Source organism: Typha angustifolia, chromosome 2 (genome assembly GCF_048772165.1).
Source record: "Typha angustifolia cultivar Huaian chromosome 2, ASM4877216v1, whole genome shotgun sequence".
In the NCBI taxonomy this organism is placed as follows: domain Eukaryota; kingdom Viridiplantae; phylum Streptophyta; class Magnoliopsida; order Poales; family Typhaceae; genus Typha; species Typha angustifolia.
Window position 1 is genome coordinate 6,933,794 of NC_133240.1, and position 19,544 is coordinate 6,953,337.

Consider the following 19,544-nt stretch of genomic DNA (forward strand, 5'->3'; position numbering starts at 1 on the left):
CAGAATTGCTTTTCATCGAAAGCAATTCGTTCTCGTCATTAGTATTTTTTTTTTCAGCACGCATGCTATAACATGATAGCCAGCACTACGTGACTGGAGCATTAACCGTGGATGATGACGTTCTTTTAGATCATATATATATATATATATATATATATTCTCAAAATAGTTCAAAACTTGACATATTATTCCAATAATTTAAAAAAAATAGATCCAATTCGTTAAAGGAAACTCCGATCTTACTATCATAATCTTTGTTTAACTGTGCTCATTAGGCCACCTTATATATTATGTTATATACCAAGGAAATAAGTCGGCCGTGAAAAATTCCACAAAACAACAGAGAAATTAGAGTTTCTTCTTGTTACATGTATACCGGTAAATATCCTTTTATTTGCTTCTATATTCATCCAAAGTTGATGCTTACATTTATATCTGTTTAAAATTAATATCTGGATGCACATATCTCAAATTATATGTATACCGGAAGGATAAAAAGCTTCCCAATTACTGTAAGAATCTAATAAAAAAAGAGTAAGAAAACAATTTAGTTTTTCCTCCAAAATCTTTCAATTCCATTGACCTTGAAGATCCAATCTTTGTTCGAGGAAGGTAAAGAGACCATGAAGGGAAACAATCTTAGATGCTTGTTGGATAAGTATAAACCATCAAGTCACTTAAACTTGGAGAGGATATAACCACAGTAAAAAGATTTTAATATCAACGGTCGGTTAACTCTGAAGAACCACGCGTACAAGAACAGTATGTTTAACCGGATATAGATACAAATAGAAAAGTATAAATTATTGAGGAAGTCTTGAAAGGATACAAGAGGTAGAGAGTGCACCAAATTTTAACGTCGCAAAAGGAAGAGCAAAAGACACCACCACCCATCTATTCAATACGCGTACAAACTTTATGCGTTAAGAGGCGAAGAGAGAGGGAGAGAGAGAGGGAGAGAGGGAGAGAGGGAGAGAGGGTTTTGTTTTCTTCCTCCCATCCCCCAACCTCGACGACTTTGAACATGCGAGGGAACAGCGACAATAAAAAGCAGGGAAGGTTCACGAAAAAGCAGCGGGTTTTGCGGTCGATAAGATTACCCACGCCGCACTCCGGATCAGGCCACGTGTATGCACCGACGGAGGCGATCTCCCCCCTCCCCTCACGTAAGAATAAAAGCCAGAATAAGGACACCGACAAGTCCCCCCAAAATCTCCATTCCCTTTTATCCCCCCTCCTCTATCTCTCTCTCTCTCTCTCTCTCTTTCTATACTTCTCTTCCTTTGATTGGTAATTTGGTATTCATTTCTACACACTCTTCTCTCTCTCCTTTTGGGTGGTCTTTCAGAGAAAGAGGAAGCGGAAGAGAAGCGAAGCGAAGCGGGGCAATAAATGGGAGTTGAGGTCGGAGCCGTCTCCATGGCGGCGTTGCAGGCCATCCTCTGACTCGCTCTCTTAAATATTCAAGGGAGCCAATAAAGGAGAATGGTACGGGGGGCGAGTGGGGTTAGCTGCGGAGTTAAATATCCCGTCGTTATAATTACTTCTTTACCCAGATCTGGTTACTAGTAAGAGAGACGAGAGGATCGAGTTTGCTAAACTGGGTCGATTCGCGCTGGGTCTATGGATTTGGGTGGATGGCGGGGTTCCCTCTAGGCGGAGGAAGCCATCATCATCAACATCATCAGCATCATCAGCATCAGAGCCGAGACAGCCGAGATCAAGAAAACCCAATTCAACCGGAGAGCCTCTTCCTCTATGGCGGCCGAAGCAGCGGCGGCGGCGGCGGATTCCAAATATGGCAGCAGCAACACCAACAGCAGCAGCAACAGCAGCAGCAGCAGCATCAATTGTTTTCCGGGAGCGGAATCTTGAGCTTCGCGGATGAGGCGGCGGCGGGGGGGAGCATGAGAGGAGGGGGAGCGGGAGGGATTAGTTGCCAGGATTGCGGCAACCAGGCGAAGAAGGACTGTGCCCACCTCCGCTGCCGCACGTGCTGCAAGAGCCGCGGCTTCCACTGCCCCACCCACGTGAAGAGCACGTGGGTCCCCGCCGCCAGGCGCCGCGAACGGCAGCAGCTTGCCTCCCTCAGCGGCGGCGGCGGGGGAGGCGAGTCGTCCAAGAGGCCGCGAGAGGTCCGCTCGCTCACGACGCCGATTACTTCTTCAAGTCGGTAAAATTAAACCTAAGCGCCGTCTCTTTCGCCGGAATTCCAAGTACTTAACGCTTTCAATTATATACCCGCGCGCGCGCAGGTGGGAGATTTCCGTCGGAGGTGAACTCCGAGGCGGTGTTCCGCTGCGTCCGGCTCGGGCCGGTGGATGAGGGGGAAAGCGAGTACGCCTACCAAGCGTCGGTGAGCATCGCCGGGCACGTGTTCAAAGGTATACTTCACGATCACGGGCCCGAGTCGTCCCCGGCGGATTACCAAACGGCGGCGGCTGCTGCTGCTTCTACTGGAGCTCTAACGAGTGGTGGTGGGGAAATCGGAGGAGATATCGTAATGACTTCGGCGTCGGCGGCCGCACTGATGGATCCTTATTCCACTCCTATATGCGACTTCATGGCCGGCGCCGGCGCCCACTTCTACTCTCATCACCCTAGACCCTAAAATGGCTTAAATTTCCTTTAGCTTTCTTTCTATTCATGCACTCATTTATTTCTCTTAGCGCAGATGAATTCTCTTCTCTTCTCCTCTCCTCTCCTCTTCGCTTTTCTTCTCTTCTTCTTCTTCTTGATGATGATGATGGTGATGATAATGATGATGATGATTTTGTCTTTGGTTTTGAACATCGCAATGGATGCGTCCTTATCTTATCTTTATGTGTGACATGGAGAGTCTTAGAAGTACTCTTCTTGCTTGACGAGGGAGGGAAGAGAGGGAGGGAAGAGAGAGAGGAAATGGGAATAACCTGCTGCTTGCTGTGAGCCAAGTAAGTCTCTTGTTGGTTATTTTTTCTTCTAATTTGGTTCAATTAATCTGCCATTAATCACCTTGATGATCCCAAGACATCTCACATCCCAATCTTTCTTTCCCTTTAATGTTAACCAGTTTCTCTCTCTTCTCTCTCTCCAGGGGCATTGTCAAGACACTGTTCCTTCCTTTCCTAGGTTACTGTTGGTTGTCTTTGGATCCATAAAAAATAATATAACTTCTTGATAATTTTACCCTACATATCAAGCTATATACTGGTACAAAGATATGGCACATACTTGTCATATTTCTTTCCAAACAGCTCTTTTGTGTCACACTTTATTCCCTAGCCCAAGCAATAATAGAGTTAATGTGATTATATCTCTCTATTTTTTTTTTTGGTTGGCTAGTAGAATCTGTTGTTCCCAAGAAAGAGAGAGAGGAAAAAAAATAGATATTAAGATTTTATGCTAAAACCTCGCAGCATTTCTTGCAGCATTTGAAGTAGTTTTGCTCTTTGTTTCATTTGTTTTTTGAGTTTGCCAAGTGATTCTTATATTTATATTTATGAGGTGATGATAAGATGATAAAACTATAATCAGCATTTCTAGATCTTATTTTCATGCAATAGCCGGGTACATATATATAATTATATGTGCAATAAGTAAAAGAGATGCATATGCATAATTGAGGGGGTCGATACTATTTCATATGTCATACAAACATATGAAAGCTTATTTGCATATCAAAGCCATTGATGGGTATGTTTCTTAGTACAGAAAGAAACTTTGGAAGTTAATATTAGTGCAAGTATGCGTCGATTAATATGGGGAACATGACTCTATGGGTCATATACACACAAATACATGCACATGCACGTACACGTACAAGTACATAGATTTAAGATTTTAAGGTGTGCAAATATTCTCTGAAAGTTATTTATTACATACTATATTGTCTTTGTTTGCCTTTAATCCTTTCTCTCAGAACCCTTTGTATTCAAATTTATAAAAAAGAATAAGCTCAACTAGATTAATGCTCACTAATAGTGAATTAATTGTCAGTTCCTTATGACAAGTTTCAAAATTATTTGCATGACAATTAGAATGTGCATTCTTAATTCAGGTAAGACTGTGCATCCTTCATTCAGGTAAATATATATCACTTAGCTGCTTATAGATGCTTTAGCAAATGTTGTTTAATTCTCCACATAGAACTAGACATGATGAGAGGTTGCAAAGTTATTTATAGGCTTCTTATCTGAAATTAAACTTTGCTAGATCTTCATGTATTTCTGATCCATATCTCTTGCATACACATTAATTATTTCGCTTAGGCATGAAATTAGCCTATGCAAATATGGTCTCTACCTCCTTATTTCCATTTCTTTTCCAGATATATCAAATCAATAATCTTGAGCTTGTAGTTTGTCCATGGTAATTCATTAATAGATGTGATTGATTCCATATGTGACTATTGTCATAATATAAAGTTATTTACTTCATTAAGTTAGTGTTTCCTTTTACTTTTATTCAATCACTGAGAAACAAAAGTACAGATACTTTAGGATGCAACTTAAGAATCACTCAATTTGGATAATCAAATATTTTGGATTGTTAATTAAATTGGAATAATAGTAAATCACATAAGATTAAAGAAAAAAAATCTCATGACCTTTGATGCAGAGCATGCAGTCTTGGCATTTATGTCATTCATGTATATATATATCATATCTGTCACAAACTATTTCAGACATTCTAATGTTATGCTAATTATGATGATCTATCATGTTAAATAATTCCAACTTCGAGTGAGTCATGTACTTCTGAGAGCTTAAATGGTTGTTGATTTCTTGTCATTATTTTCAATTTTGCATCCTTCATGGTTATATCTACCCTAGTAAACATTTACCAAAGTTAAAATAGTGACCTTCTCTTGCACCTCCAAGAGGGTATCTCATGACAAAATTATTTTATGAATTAAGTAGGGCTTATATATCCTTAATTTGTTCTAGTGGGTATCACATTCAGCACCAATCCCTACTTTTACTTCCACCTTCTTTTTTGTCTCACAAGTACTCCTATTATACAAATTTAAACTCTTTCTCTCTCTCTCTTTTTTTCTTTCCTTCTGATTCTTTTTGCTTGTTACTTCCTATATGTAGGGCTAATACTTATCAATATAAGTCACGAATCTGACAAATTAAATGACTCCAAGATTTGGTGGACCAATATGCCTGTTCCAAAACCTCACCAAATTAACATGTCCCATGAGAGCCCTCGTCCAAAAGGAAAGAAGGGAATTTGAAGGAAAAACAAGTAGATATGTAGTGCTAACAAACCTAGAGCCTAGTTTAATCGCATACCCGCGATTAACATTTAGAGGTCATCTGCAAGTCTACCACCTCGGTTGTTTTATTCTTTTGTATTCCCTCATGATAAGGAAGAGCTTAAAAGAATGGAGCAGGCTAAGAGCCATAGGCTTTCTTTTAGAAATCCTTAGGGCTTTTAGAGTGGGAGCTCATGGTCCCAAATTTACCGAGAGATCTAGAGGATCCACATGCCATACATTCAAAGAAATAAAAATCTAAGGATCATTATTTTTCACTGTAATATGGTTCAATTAATGATTCATTAAAACTCGATCATGATCGTTAACTGGTTAAGCTTTTAGAGTAATAAAACCAAGGGTGTATTTGAATATATATATATACTAATATACAGAGAGAGAGAGAGAGCATCAGCGGCTAGGGTTTCGAGCAACGTATATAGGGCGCAGCTTTCGAAGTGCATCGAGCCCCAGGAGAGGGGGAGTATTTTTTCATGGTGTTTGATGAAAGGAGGCAAGAGGAGAGATCAAGTGGGAGGTGGAAGAAACCCAGCGAGCGAGGAGATGAATAGAAAGTAAGAGAGAGAGAGAGAGAGAGAGAGAGAGAGAGAGAGAGAGAGAGAGAGAGAGAGAGAGAGAGAGAGAGAGAGGGATTAAATGATTAATTATGTGCATGGTTGCAGAGAGTGTACATGCATGAGAGGGAGACGACACGGCACGTGGTTTGGGGGGCCATCTACTTAGCTATTCCATTCTCTTCTACAGTTCTTTTCACATTTATGATCATAGTTTGAAGTTTTGATGAAATATATATATATATATATATATATATATATATAAATATAATATGGCCACCGGCGTCTTCACTGGCTGTCTTAAATTGAGAAGTACTCTTATAAAAGCAATAAGGTTAGGACTTATAGATTGAAGATTTAACTATAGCCACATAGTAGTAAGTATTTGGTGATTGATTGCTAACCACACTCAATCTATGGATCGATACAATGAATGTGGTATAAATGTCACACAAATCTATTTATTGATTAATCACCCGGGAGAACATTTGGCTATATAATAAATGTGTGTTAATTCTTCATTTATGCGCTTTTAATAGATTAGTTGGGAGCTAACAAGGCCTTTCCAAAGTCATATGATTTTGTTGATTACTTAAATTTTTATACAAAGACAACACTTGGGTCTTATTGTAGTGTACTTGGTTACTGGAAAGTGAAATTTAATACAGTGACTAGATTTAAGTGAAGTGATTCTTTTCTCGAGTTAGAAAGTCATAAGGGAAAAAAGAAAAGTCACTTTTTTTATTTATATTTTGCAATGATATATTAAATGTAGAGAAGTTTGAGAAATAATTTATTTCTTCCCCTCACTTTATTAACCTTATATATAACTACTCTTACTTCTTCGAGTATATTTAGTAACCAGAAAATAGGGTTTAATAAACTTACCCGACTTCAATAATAAAGTGATTATCTCATTTTAAGGAAGTCAAAAGAAGTCATTTATTTGTTTTAATTAGATACTAAAAGTAGTGAATTTTTTTATAAGTGATTACTTTTTTTTTCACAATTTCTAGTAATCAAACACCTTTTGAGATAAGATTGTGGTCACAAAACCCTAATTCAGAGCTCTTATATAAGTCAGACATCAAAGATATTGATATGACCCTCAAATACTTTTAAAAATAAGTATAACAATCAAAATTTAAAGTGTTTTTATATTTGAAAAACCTTATAGATAGTTCAACATTTTAGCATTTAGGGAGGGTGCTTATCTATTAAGAAATCGATTGATATTTATACAGCAGAATTATAAGTAAAATGAATATAATATCTCTAATCTTATCTTTTTAAATTATAAGTGGGTATTTTGCCGCTTTGAAAAAATTAAGCTGCATGCAACAACTCTTATTTAGTAGAATATCACGGCCACATTATTTTTGCTTTTATTATCATTTATAATTTATCATACAGATATAACGATAGTTAAAATGAAATTTATTTTAATATTTTTGAAAATTAAAATTTTAAAATAGCCCTCACTCAACTTAAAATCTTATTTAACTTGGACCTAAAAAAACGTATGCAACTTATTACGATTATATTACATTCTATACGGTGACTGACACTTAAACAAAATTAATGTAAAAATATTTTAAAGACATTTTAGGTAAAATACAGGAGTCGAATAATAAAACATCGAATTAGAGTAAAATACAGGGTGTTTGTGATAAAATTCCCTTGAAAAAAAAAAGGCAAGCATTCCAGAGAACACCTATTCCAGCAAATACTTTCCTCTCGCTCCTATATAGGTAACTACCTACTTTGGTCAATTCTCCTGCATTGGATGCCGACCGACGTACAGGCATAGATCATATATAATCACGGAGTTTTTATATATATATATATATATATAAAACAACAACTTGTCTTAGAATCTTTGGAACACGTTTGTTTGTCGTTCTTATTTTTTTTAAAAATAAATAAATAAAAGGAAAGAAATTCTGGAAAAGAAGTAGTTTTTCTTTCGTATTAGGTGAATGATATGGGGGTGAGCGAGTTCCAATAATTGAGTCCTTGTGGGCAATCCTCGAGCCGTGTGCTCTTACCCGGAGTTGACTCTCTTTTTCTCTCCTTTGCAGTCTCTTTCTGTCTCCCATCTCATCCGAGCAGAGCAGAGCAGAGCATAGCAGAACAGAGCAGAGCAGACACCTCTCACTCTCTCTCTCTCTCTCTCTCTCTCTCTCTCTCTCTCTCTCTCCCTCTCTTTTGCCAGCAGCACATGTGATGGAGAAGAAGAGGAGGGAGAAGAGAAGAGAAGAGAAGAGAGAGGAAGAAATAAAAAGGAAGGGAGGATTCCAGCTACAGCGAATACGAGCGCAAATCCCGATGCTTAACGAACTAAGCGTTTCTCGGTCACGAGCAAAGCGCGTGTAAGGACTGCTGTAGCTCACTCCAATAATATAGGGTTAATTGCTTCCTCTTCTTTTTTCTTTTTCTTTTTATTAAAAAAATGTTTTAATCTTTTACCTCACCCCCCCCCCCCCCCCCCTCTTTTACTTTATTTCATATCACGTGTCGTTGGCCAACATGTCTATTTTTTCCGGTGTAATTCTCTTTTTTACTCCACAAATTATATATTTCGTATAATAACTCTATCAATTTTTATTTTCAGTATATAATATCTTTTTAATAAAGTTATTATATATTTAAAAAGAGTTCGAGAAGTTATTGTAAAAAAGAGTGAAATTCATATAGTAACAAAGAAATATAAAGATTTCACATTGATTATAATAATAATTAAGTGATACAAAATAAAACACAAGAGGGTAAAGCGAATACTATATAAGCATATTTTGAACTAGTTTAGAGACGTGATTTGGTCTTTTAAACTAAGTTAATCTAACTGTCAAATTAGATTACCTCTATCCATCAAGTAGTGCCGTGTATTCTAATATTTTTAGCAAACCGATGGTTCTATTTATAAATAATAATAATAATAATAATAATAATAAAAGAAGGCCTTGTCTGTGATATAATTAAAATGTAGGGTGTTCTCTAAGACCATTACCATAGCCAAGTCCTCACGAGTCGTCGAGTGTATCATACAGGGGCTCATGTATAAAAAATGCCAGAAAATTCACTTGGGCCTTCTAATGCAGGAGCATTCCATTATTTCTTTCCATCCATTAAAAGCTTAAGAGGCAAAATACAAGGTTACCAGAGTTAATTTTCACATATACATTCTAACCCCCCCTTTTTTTTTTATATTCACATAAACTTTTTAATTCAAGATTCGACGCAGTAAAAAGTTTTTTATTTTAGGGTTTCACACCTATATTTTACCTATATTATAATTTTCGACCTCTTCTTTTTTTCTATAATTCTCGATTGACCACAGATAATTTAAATATTTATAAATTATTTTATATATTATAACAGAATATTTTTTTACGGTATCTGGTGCCGTTTAAATCAACCGAAGATGTTAAATAAAAATTATAAAGAAAGTATAGATCGGGTTTAAAAAACTTGAAGGATAGATTATAGATCACAAAATAGATAAAATATAAGGGGTGATTTGTAAAATTTTCTTTATTTTAAATTTTTTTTACATATAACACTTTGTCTTTTAATAAAATTATAGTTTACACCCTAATTTGTACTATTTATAAATTGAGCCCTATAATTTAACGAATACGTATAGAAAGCACCATGTCGTTAAATCAATTAATTAAACTTAACTAATTTTTTGAGCTAAGTTAACTATAATAAAAAATTATAAAAACACCATTAATCCTAAGACAGCATTTTAGTCATTTTAAAAATAAAAGTATTTTAGTTATTTTAGAAATAAAAATATTTTTACTTAACGGAATATTCTTCCAGTATTAGCAACTAATTATTTTTTCTACACGTATTCAGTAAATCATAGGACTTAATTTATAAATAATAAAAATATAGGATGTAAAGTAAAATTACTGTTATAAAGAAGGGAAGGGTGGCAGGTGTAATTAACCTCCGATTTATATGACAAAAAGAAGCCAAAGAAGGGCAGCACGTAAGGTTTAGGAGCATATTTGACGCACCCCAGACCCCAGTAGTCTCCAGTCGTGTACATCAACGTCAATGCACATGCACATGAACAAAGAAAGGAGAGAAGGGGAAGGGAGGGGAGAGGAGGGGGGAGGGGGGGTCGCTATCCGAACCTTTGTCCTCTCACATGTCCACCCACTATTCAGTACAATTTGCTTACGGTGAGTCCAAACATCACTTTATTGTTTCTTTCTCCCAGTACCCTGAAATTACCTTTTTAACCCCCCACCTCCCCCAGTGTACTCTGCTATATAGCTCAATATCACATTAGCTGAAAAGGGGTTTTGACTATTGATTAGTGTGATTTTAACTGAAGAATTAATGTTAAAGCAAAATAAATTGCAATCAAGTGACATCAATAGACATTTAAAAAACTCATGACAAGAGAGAGAGAGGGATGGGAGGGGGGGAAAGTAGGGTGAGTTGATAGTGGGCCACCTTCATCACATGCTGTTCTCCCACTAACTTCTCACTTCAAATGTTTCACATCACATAAATAAACTCATCTACTGGTCATTCCTATGGCCCCTTTTGATTCCTTTTGTGTCTCTGCTGCCTCCCTTCAGCTTGGCAGTGAGGGAAAAAAAAGAGGAAAAAAAAAGGAAAAAAAGGTTTAAAAAAAAGAGTAAGCCCTCTTAGAGTTTGCCAAATCACTGAAAGCAATGCTTCTTCATAGGTTTGAGTGCATCCCTACTCTATGCTACACTTCCTAGTGTTCCAAACTTCTAATTAAAACTCTCATACATGGAGATGGATCACAAAGAGCACATGTCTCAAGATTATGGGCAAGATTGTGTTTTGAGTGTATTGGGATGGATAAGAGTGGGAGACAAAAGGCTAGGTAGGAAGCTATGCTAATGGGGGGAGGGGGGGTGGATTAAAATTAGGGATATATATAATTTGAAAACTGGGGAGGGAGGGTGAGGGACATGTGAGCTAGAGACCTTAATGAGAATATGTTCTAGTTGTTGGAAAGATTTGGGACCATCCCATCTTTCTTTCACTCTAGATACCTATGTATGATACCCAAAGGGAACCCTAGTTTCTCTCCCAACTCTCTTTGTTCCTCACTCTTTTAATCTCCTTGTCAAGCGTGAAGATAACAATAACAACAACATGGTAAGCATCCGAGGATACCTACTAGATTGATAGAGAGCTTTGAGTTGGAAGCACTAGTAGGTGTGTGTGTTAGGCCATGCTGTTGTTCTCTTTCGTTTTCCTTTATTCCTCCTTTTGCCAGATGATGTTCTTGATCTTGACGTGGACCAACAGAAGTGGGAATGTGTGAACTTTTTTGAGTTGATGAGCTCAAAACTACTACTTGTCTCGGTTGTCTGTGCCCTTTTCTTTTCTTAGTTATCACCTTCCAGCTTAAAAAATAGTGATTTGGGCTTTCTCTACTGTGCCCAAGCTTTAGTTTGAGTGGGGAATTTATGTCAGATATATTTCGGTAGACAGTATCATAGTTGTTTTAAAAGATTGATATACTTACTAATGTCCACTTTTTATTTTTGTAGTATGATGGTATGTTGTGTCCTTAAAAAAATATGATAGACATTATCGGTCCAGTTAACAATTTTTTAAACTTTTGAATCAATTGATTGATTAAAAGCTAGATAGAAACGACAACTAAAGCAGGTAAATGTATGTGATAAAATAAAATTTCTAGATGCAGAAAGCGATTCTCTTATATATGAATACAATAGTATGCACAATTAAAAATAAATAAAAGGGCATCATGAAATTATAGCATTTGTGAGAAACAACCTGAGAACATTTTCTAATATGAGAATTTACAATTCATAACATATTCATGGACAAGTAACTATTGTCAAATGAGAAGGCACAAGTATAACAGGTAAGCGCAACAATAATAACAACAATAAGAAGGCGATATAACCTATCGCATTTGTGAGAAAGAACCTGAAAGCATCTTTCATATGAGAATCTACAATCCACTGCATATTCATGCGCAAGTACGTAATGGTAAATAAAAGTTAATAATATGTACACTAGATGGACACCGAAATGTTAACATTTACAAACCCTCTAGGGGTAAGATTACTGAACCTAATGCAGAGATCTGATCAACTGTCAAGACAGAAGGGTACAAAGATTGGATGTAAACTCGCCAAACTCTTAACGAGCGCTCTTGGTCTTGAATGTCCTTCACATCTGTTATACAAGTAAAGATGTCATTGATCACTTGCTCCTCACTTTTCTCCAGGCAAAGCCATTCATCACCCCTACTAAAACAGATTAGAAGGGAAAAGTAAACAAAGTGAAGAATATAAAACTACCTAGAGCTTTCCAATGAACACATGAATAAATCAAACATAATAGAAAGTTAAACATGCAAGTGTAAGCAATCAATCAAATTTCTCGACCTTAGCAGACATCTTAAATATAAGAGCACCACAGCACAGAGTTAGAGAGTACAATGAACAAAAGCAACTCGACATACATAAAATGATAGCGCTAACTGAGATAATATAGAAGTAGACCATCAAGGAGCATAAACAAAAAGCCCCTAGAACAGGCAACCAAAAGTTAAAGCCAATAAGTACAGACTAAGAAGAGCTTTGACGGACAATAAATAGATCAACACCATCACAATCTAGACCTCAATAGGATATAGAACATAGACCTCGAATATGAAACTGATACTAATAACTCTAAGGGACACTAGACTTTTCAACACTACTACAGAATAGACTTTGATAGCATTTAGAAACAAACTCCTCAAGTATGAAACTAGCAAGTCCTTTCCAACTTCTTGTACTTTCTAATGATCCGAGGTTACATTACTTTTGGTGCAAACAAAGTAATCAGATAACAAAAGCAGAATGGCCTAACAGATAGATGAAGGCACATTAGGAAGCATCTTCGTCATGGTTGTTAGCGTCACTTTCTTTGTGCTAGAACACATGATGAACTAAAGCTGCAGGTCCAATGTATCTGATATCCTCAGCATTCATAATTCTTGGAGAGAATTATGAAAATCCTCAAACCATATGCATCAATCACTAGCTTTCGTTTCAACACAACAAAATGTACTTGGAGGCACAGAAAGTGTTACGTGAAACTTCCATACATAAAACAAAAGCTGGTAAGCACTTAAATATGTTGACATTTCTTAAGGATGGATAGAAAATTGATTTTGCGAAGCAAAGAACTAAAATCAGCTAAGGTAACATGAGGTATGCAGATCAACAGGGTCCAAAAGAACCAAAATCTGGAAACCAAAGTGCACGAAAAATACATAAACTGAAGACCCTTGACATAACCACCATCTATTGGAATATTGCTGTCACAAGAAAACTGGTAGACAAACAACTAAAACAGAGAAGCCTTGCAGATAAACAAGATTGCCAAAGAATCCAATGATGTCTGGCACATAACAACATCAACAAATTGAGGCTTCAGAGATCGAACATATTAGATTCATCATGCATTAATTCTAACATTTTCATCCATATGATCCTTTCCTAGAGAAATCAATCAACTGAAATTACTTAGGCCCTCAAATAATAAAAATCATGAGATTCAGCTATTTTAACTCCATCAGTGAGCAAGAAGTTGCTTCCATAAGCTACATCACACAGCTTTTATATACTTCTATATGTATCTTGGGGGTAAGATTTATGTGGCAGACAAAAGTTGGTGCTAATTGAAAGAGAAGGAGAAGTCAAATGGACAACCATTGCAAAAACATGATGACTATCAATATGGCGGAAAGTTAATCCAAATCATAGATGTTAATTTTGGATTTTTCAGCTAATGTAACACCGATGGTATAGCAAAATCCAGCTAACAAAGATTATCATAATGTTTTAGGGCTATATGTGGGAACAGTAACATTCACAGAAATATGGCAGTATGTTCTCGGGCCAGAAATAATAGTTCACTACAAAAGGGGCAGGAAAAAGAGGTAGGCCCTCTGACTATCTTTAGGTACTCCTTATGCTGCAGCGACATAAATAATGAAGGCTGATAAGATTTTTAGCTTAACTGAATCTGCCTTCTCACTATATTTAGTTTCATTTTATAATATTGGGTGTACACCACATCTGATAGCATTGTGCAATTTTTGGAGGTTACATAACTCAAAGCACCCAAGAACACATGGATACATACAAATTGCTTGCCAGTGTTCATTGATAAAAAAGATGCACAAGCTATAACAAAGAGTGAAACCTGTGATGATTTAAAACGCACCAGTACACAAATGAATCTGCATACCAGTTTGCATATATCACATGATATCGCTGGTACACAGAATCATTAACTAACAAAAGGCTTCTTCTCAAAAGTTAAAACGAAAAAATAAAAAGAAAAGGTAAAAGACTATATGTGACCATTCATTGATCTAACCAAATCCAGAGCATAAGTCAGTAGATAATAGACGATAGAAAAGCACTCAGACTTCCTTTCACAGCAAGGTGCGGAACAATTAAAATATCGATAAATTCAAAAGTTCCAAAGTTTACAAACAATTTCTGGAAAGGGAGTATTTGAACACATAACAAAAGTATATTCTACCTTAAAGCAAGACCACAAGTCTTGAAACTAGTTCACACTAAAGGAAAAGCCCTAAAGCTTTCTTCTTGTAGGAGTGATTTTTTTTTTTTTTCAAGTAGAATGTGCCTTGAGATGTAGGAGAAGACCAAACCAACATGGGACGAAGTAGTAACTAGTAAGTAGTTACGAAGACATAGTAGCAGTAGTTATAAAAGAACCCCGAATTCACCAGTAATTGTTTTGCCAAAATACAGTAAGTAGCTTGGCAGACGAAAATTTCATTTGCTCATTTAATCAGTTTCTTCACCACTAATTTACATAAAGCTAGAAGTCATAGACCTCATGATTCTCAGATTATTTAGCATTCATTTTCTCGACTTCATCAACATCGTTACTCTATGCTTGCATAGTAAATATTCTCTTTCCATTTTCTTCTCCTCAATCGGGCATCCAGCGAAAAGCTATAACATTTCTTCTTTGTTGCTGAAAAGCTAATACATTACATTTTAACCAATTAAAAGGAGAACCTACAGATCCTTATCAAGAAATCAATATTAGCATATATGTTGTCCTCTAGATACAGTTTGAGGAAAGTAAAAGCCGCTATTCAGAAGAAACCATTATAACTTCTCTTATTTCTCAAAAGAAATTACTACATCTGCCTTTATAACTCAAAAAGAAACTACGAAGTTTCTGCGCTTAAGCATTTTTTCATGTTCGTTAGAAAAAAAAAATCTAAAAATTCGGGAAAAAATTGCAAAAAAGATTATAATATGTCATGAGTTTTGAATTGTTTGACCTAGTGCTTCAAACTAATTACTTTTCTGGAACACATATACTGGGAAATGTAATATCTTTGTTCATAATTTTAATGCGTTTCTCTGCCAACATGCCACATGCTTATGCGAAACATGATCAAAATTTACCGCACAAAGAAAGTTCTCCTACAAACGCATGAACGAAAGATCTACAGAATCTTACTATGGTTAACTAAAGATGAACATCCATAGTCTAAAAGCATTTGAAGTGAACATCTTGCAGTAAGACAACGCCAAGGAGATCATTTCAAAGAGCCCATTAAGACCGTGATAGGATGATTCTTGGAAGTAAATAAGCTTAAATCTACAAAACGATTTAAAGCAAAAGGAAACGATAATAAAATAAGTACCCAAATCCGCCCTTGAGGAAGGTGGAACTGGAAGAAGGGAATGGAGAGGAAATCGCCATCGTCGAGACTGGGCCGGCATGGGACCCACGAGGCCCAGCTAAGAAAACTGAGTGGTTGCGGGTCGGGCACAGTAAATCCGGATCCGCAACCTCCTTAAAAAGCCTCATTATTTGCTTGTATATCCTTCTAAATCTCGTATTTACGTACATACCCTTTAATACCTAACATGGATACGTTTCTAGTTATTTTGGGGCTATATTTTAAAAATCCGAACAATCTAATAGATGAAAAGACAAATATGCCCTTAAATAATGCAGGTAAGATATAATAAGAGTATTTCTTTTTACTGTTATTCGTTAACATTTATCAATATCCATACAAAAGTAAGAATTTTTAAAGGGTAGTTTTATAAATATTAATTTTAGAGGGGTATACGAGTAGATAATTTTTTTAATAAAAATATACATGCAAGTACTAGTTTTTCTTATCAAAGTAATAGAATTGACCAAAATAACAACCAAACTATAATAACATTTCTACCAGCCATGAAAGAAAGAAAGACCAACCATGTCATCTCATTCTCGACACTCTCCAGCTCTTCCTCTCAAACTGCGAAGCATCACTAATTCCAGCCTCATCCTCTTCCTCACCACCATTCCCGACCACTTTCGAAGCTACCTCCTTTGCCCTCCACTCCCCAGCCCCACTCTTGAGCATCTCCACCACCTCCTTCATCGTCGGTCGCCGTTCCACTTTGTTGTCGGTGCAACGCATCGCCACCGCCACCGCATTTTTCAGCTCCACCACGTCGTACCTGTCGAAGATATAATATATGTTATGAGTCCACTTTCTAACGTCCAGCATTTCATGGTATCTCGACTCTAGTTTTCATAATAAATATAGTTCTTTTATATATATATATATCATTATCATTTAAAACTTTTAAAATATCATAATTATTAATAAAAATTCTTTTGACTCTTTCATATGATCTTAACCTAACAAGTGGATATTCAAGTTAACACATGCATAATTTTCTTTTTCTTTTCTAGTACATGATCATATTTGGCTGCATTTTATTGTTCTCAAACTAATTTAAACGCTTTATATACGTAAAAGTTCTCTTAATCGTAATCACAAAACAATACCTTCCTCCGAGCCTGGGGTCGACGATGCGCTCCCACCTGCCGTTCTCGACGTGCGGCGCCGCCCACTGGAGGATGTCGCGCTTGACGCCGCCGGGGAGCTTCTCGATGGGCTTCCTGGCGGCGACCATCTCGAGCAGCAGGACGCCGAAGCTGAAGACGTCGCAGCTGTCGGAGACCTTCCCCCACATGGCGTACTCCGGCGCGAGGTAGCCCAGCGTGCCCTTCACCCTCGTCGTCAGGTGGCTCACCCCCTCCGGTACCAGCTTCGCGAACCCGAAGTCCGCCACCTTCGCGTTAAACTCCGCGTCCAGGAGCACGTTGCTCGCCTTGATGTCCCGGTGGATGATCCTGGGGCTCGCCTCATGGTGCAAGTACCTAATAAAGGCAAGAAATAATTCCTCAAAATGATAAAACCCCATCAAGTCCTATGGTGTTTGCAGATCTTTTTCTTATCGATATTTTACTCCCGTGTAAGCCGTTAATGAAAGAAATAATCTTGCTTTTGCTTCTGTTAAATAAATATATCTAATGAGTAAACATTTAGAGTAGTTTAATGATGAAAAAAAAGGAGGAAAAATACACTAGCAATATATTTTTGGAAGGAATTTAGAAAGTAGGAATACAAAAGAAAGAAAAATAAATTTACTTACACCCCCATAATCTCCATATAAATCTCCTGAACTAACTATCTTTCTTATTTTAGAGAGTATATGTGGATAAAAAAAAAATACAGGATACATAAAAAATGGTGATAGCCTCTTCACTTTGAATAATTGCATTTCTAAACTAGGCATACACATTTGTTATTTTCAAGATAAGGTATTTATTATAAGAATAATATCTTTATGTTTACTTGCATTTAAAATAAAAGTATAATAATTATTTTTGCTATCATATAAAGTATAGAAAAATATTGAATTTTTTTTTGTTTTTTATGAAATTATGATAAATATAGTTCGGTTTGATATAAAATAAATTGACGACATAGATATCGATGATAAATTGATAATTAAGTTAGCGTGTAGTCTAAAAGAAAATTTTGATGAATTATATTTGTATTATATAATATAACTATTTTAGCCATTAGGTATTGTTATGAGATAAAAGGTTTGTATTTCAGAATAAGTATAAAAAATGTTAGGGGGTTAAGTGAAATTGTCCAAAGGAGAATTCATGAGGGAAAGGTGATTTTTATAGCATAGGATCGACAAATTCTGGGAAAAGAATTTTTTTTGCAGACCACGGGGATTACTTACGCCAATCCCTCGGCCGCTCCGATGGCGATCTTCATCCTCCGAGGCCAGTCAAGGAGGAGATCCGCCGCGTGCTGGCCGTGTAGATGGCTGATGAGGCTGTGGTTCGGCATGTAATCATACACGATCAACCTCTCCTCGCCGCCGGCGTAGAATCCTCTAAGGCTGAGGAGGTTCTTATGCCTCACTCTTCCAAGAATCTCCACCTCGACGGCGAACTCCATCTCCGCCTTCGCCGTCATCGCCTTGAGCCGCTTCACTGCTATCTGAAGAAAAAGAAAGCAACCAATTAATTCAAACGACAAGCAATTAATAGTCTAAGACATCAAGATATTGAGGAAGAGCTCTACTTCCACTCCTCTACTCGTCCGGCCCCAGTAGACAGTCCCGAAGCCGCCCTCGCCCAGCTTGTTGCTCTCGTGGAAGTTGTCAGTTGCGTGCAGTAGCTCTTTCAGTGTGTAGATCTCCCATGGGTAGTCGTTTTTCTTGCTCGATCTGAGAGTACGTATTATGATTAATGAATATAATGCATACCTACATACTCGAATAGAATCAACTACTCAAGAACAAGATTAATTACCTTCCGGCTGATTCCGATCTGCCCACCGTCATGCAACAGAGGCATCTTTGGAGCATTCTTCTTTGAAGAGGGGAAGGCTAGTTTGATGATGGTGATGAGTAGAAGGTGAAAGTGGCGTTGCAAGTGGAGACAACGGCTCGGAAAGTCTTCGTGGAAAGTGGTTTAGAATGAGAGTGATGCTGTTTAGAACTCTAGCGTTTGTTCCCTTATGGGTAGTTTGTCTACCTCGTTGCCTCTCCTCATTGGGGACTTCACTCTATTTTGGTATTATATGCATAGAGTAACCATTGATTGAAAACGTCAGAATGGAAGATGAGAATAATAAACAAATAAAGTCTCTAATCTCTAGCTAACTCCATTTCTCATTAGCTTGAACAGGACCAATTCGTTCAACTAACACCGGGATTATATGCAAATTTACTAATGATCTAAGAGTAGACTACACTCTCATTACGCGTGAAGAAGTGAATTGTTTTCTCTGTAAATTTGTGTCAGCTTTGAGTATTGATGATGAACGGTGGCATCAGTGACTAAGTCATATAGGGTTGGCTACCTCAGCCTGCTTAAGATATCTTAACATATGAACTTTAGTGAAATTCACTTTTATTATTATTCATACCTTATCATATAGTAATTTATCATTCAACTCATGCATTTTACTGAAAAATATATCATAAGCAATCTGTCATTAGCTCTCTTATTGGTCAATTACAACAGAGATGAGTTAAAATAATTACAAATACAAAATAACCTTAATTTACCTTTCAATGGTTTTGAGATATTAAAAATAAAATACAAGATTGAGTAATAAATATCTATATAATAAAATATGAAAGCTAAACAAAGACAAAAGATATGGTATTTTAATAAGTTTCTCTCTATCTTAAAATATATAGGATGGCGTCATGTTTTTGCCTCTGATTGCTCTTGAATTGGTCCAAGTTTTTTTTTTCTCTTTTATTTTAAATGGAATATAGTGACATCAGAGTGAGAGTAATTGCTTATTATAATCCAGATTGTGT

At 36.7% G+C, this 19,544-nt stretch overlaps 2 protein-coding genes across 5 annotated transcripts; one reads left to right on the plus strand and one right to left on the minus strand.

Moving 5' to 3' along the window:
* Nucleotides 1–1,000: 1,000 nt before the first annotated feature.
* Nucleotides 1,001–2,668, plus strand: LOC140773273 (protein SHORT INTERNODES 1-like). 2 transcript variants are annotated; one of them, XM_073115759.1, is made up of 3 exons: nucleotides 1,001–1,166; nucleotides 1,349–2,169; nucleotides 2,256–2,668. In XM_073115759.1, the coding sequence occupies exons 2-3, from the start codon at nucleotides 1,638–1,640 to the stop codon at nucleotides 2,609–2,611; spliced, it is 888 nt and encodes a 295-aa protein (XP_072971860.1). In that variant the 5' UTR covers nucleotides 1,001–1,166; nucleotides 1,349–1,637; the 3' UTR covers nucleotides 2,612–2,668. The 2 variants fall into 2 exon arrangements, with proteins under 2 accessions (XP_072971860.1, XP_072971854.1); XM_073115753.1 differs by lacking the exon at nucleotides 1,001–1,166 and having other exon boundaries at nucleotides 1,211–2,169.
* Nucleotides 2,669–11,702: 9,034 nt separating this feature from the next.
* Nucleotides 11,703–18,594, minus strand: LOC140773220 (PTI1-like tyrosine-protein kinase At3g15890). Of its 3 annotated transcripts, XM_073115689.1 has the most exons (6): nucleotides 18,523–18,594; nucleotides 18,293–18,437; nucleotides 17,946–18,208; nucleotides 16,690–17,064; nucleotides 16,108–16,355; nucleotides 11,703–12,101 (listed from the first exon to the last, which is right to left on the minus strand). In XM_073115689.1, exons 1-5 carry the CDS (start codon nucleotides 18,576–18,578, stop codon nucleotides 16,112–16,114), a joined length of 1,083 nt encoding a protein of 360 aa, XP_072971790.1. In that variant the 5' UTR covers nucleotides 18,579–18,594; the 3' UTR covers nucleotides 11,703–12,101; nucleotides 16,108–16,111. The 3 variants fall into 3 exon arrangements, 1 of the variants encoding a protein (XP_072971790.1); XR_012106436.1 differs by lacking the exons at nucleotides 16,108–16,355; nucleotides 16,690–17,064; nucleotides 17,946–18,208; nucleotides 18,293–18,437; nucleotides 18,523–18,594 and adding an exon at nucleotides 15,542–15,653; XR_012106437.1 differs by lacking the exons at nucleotides 16,108–16,355; nucleotides 16,690–17,064; nucleotides 17,946–18,208; nucleotides 18,293–18,437; nucleotides 18,523–18,594 and adding an exon at nucleotides 15,542–15,612 and having other exon boundaries at nucleotides 11,703–12,098.
* Between the last annotated feature and the right edge of the window lie 950 nt (nucleotides 18,595–19,544).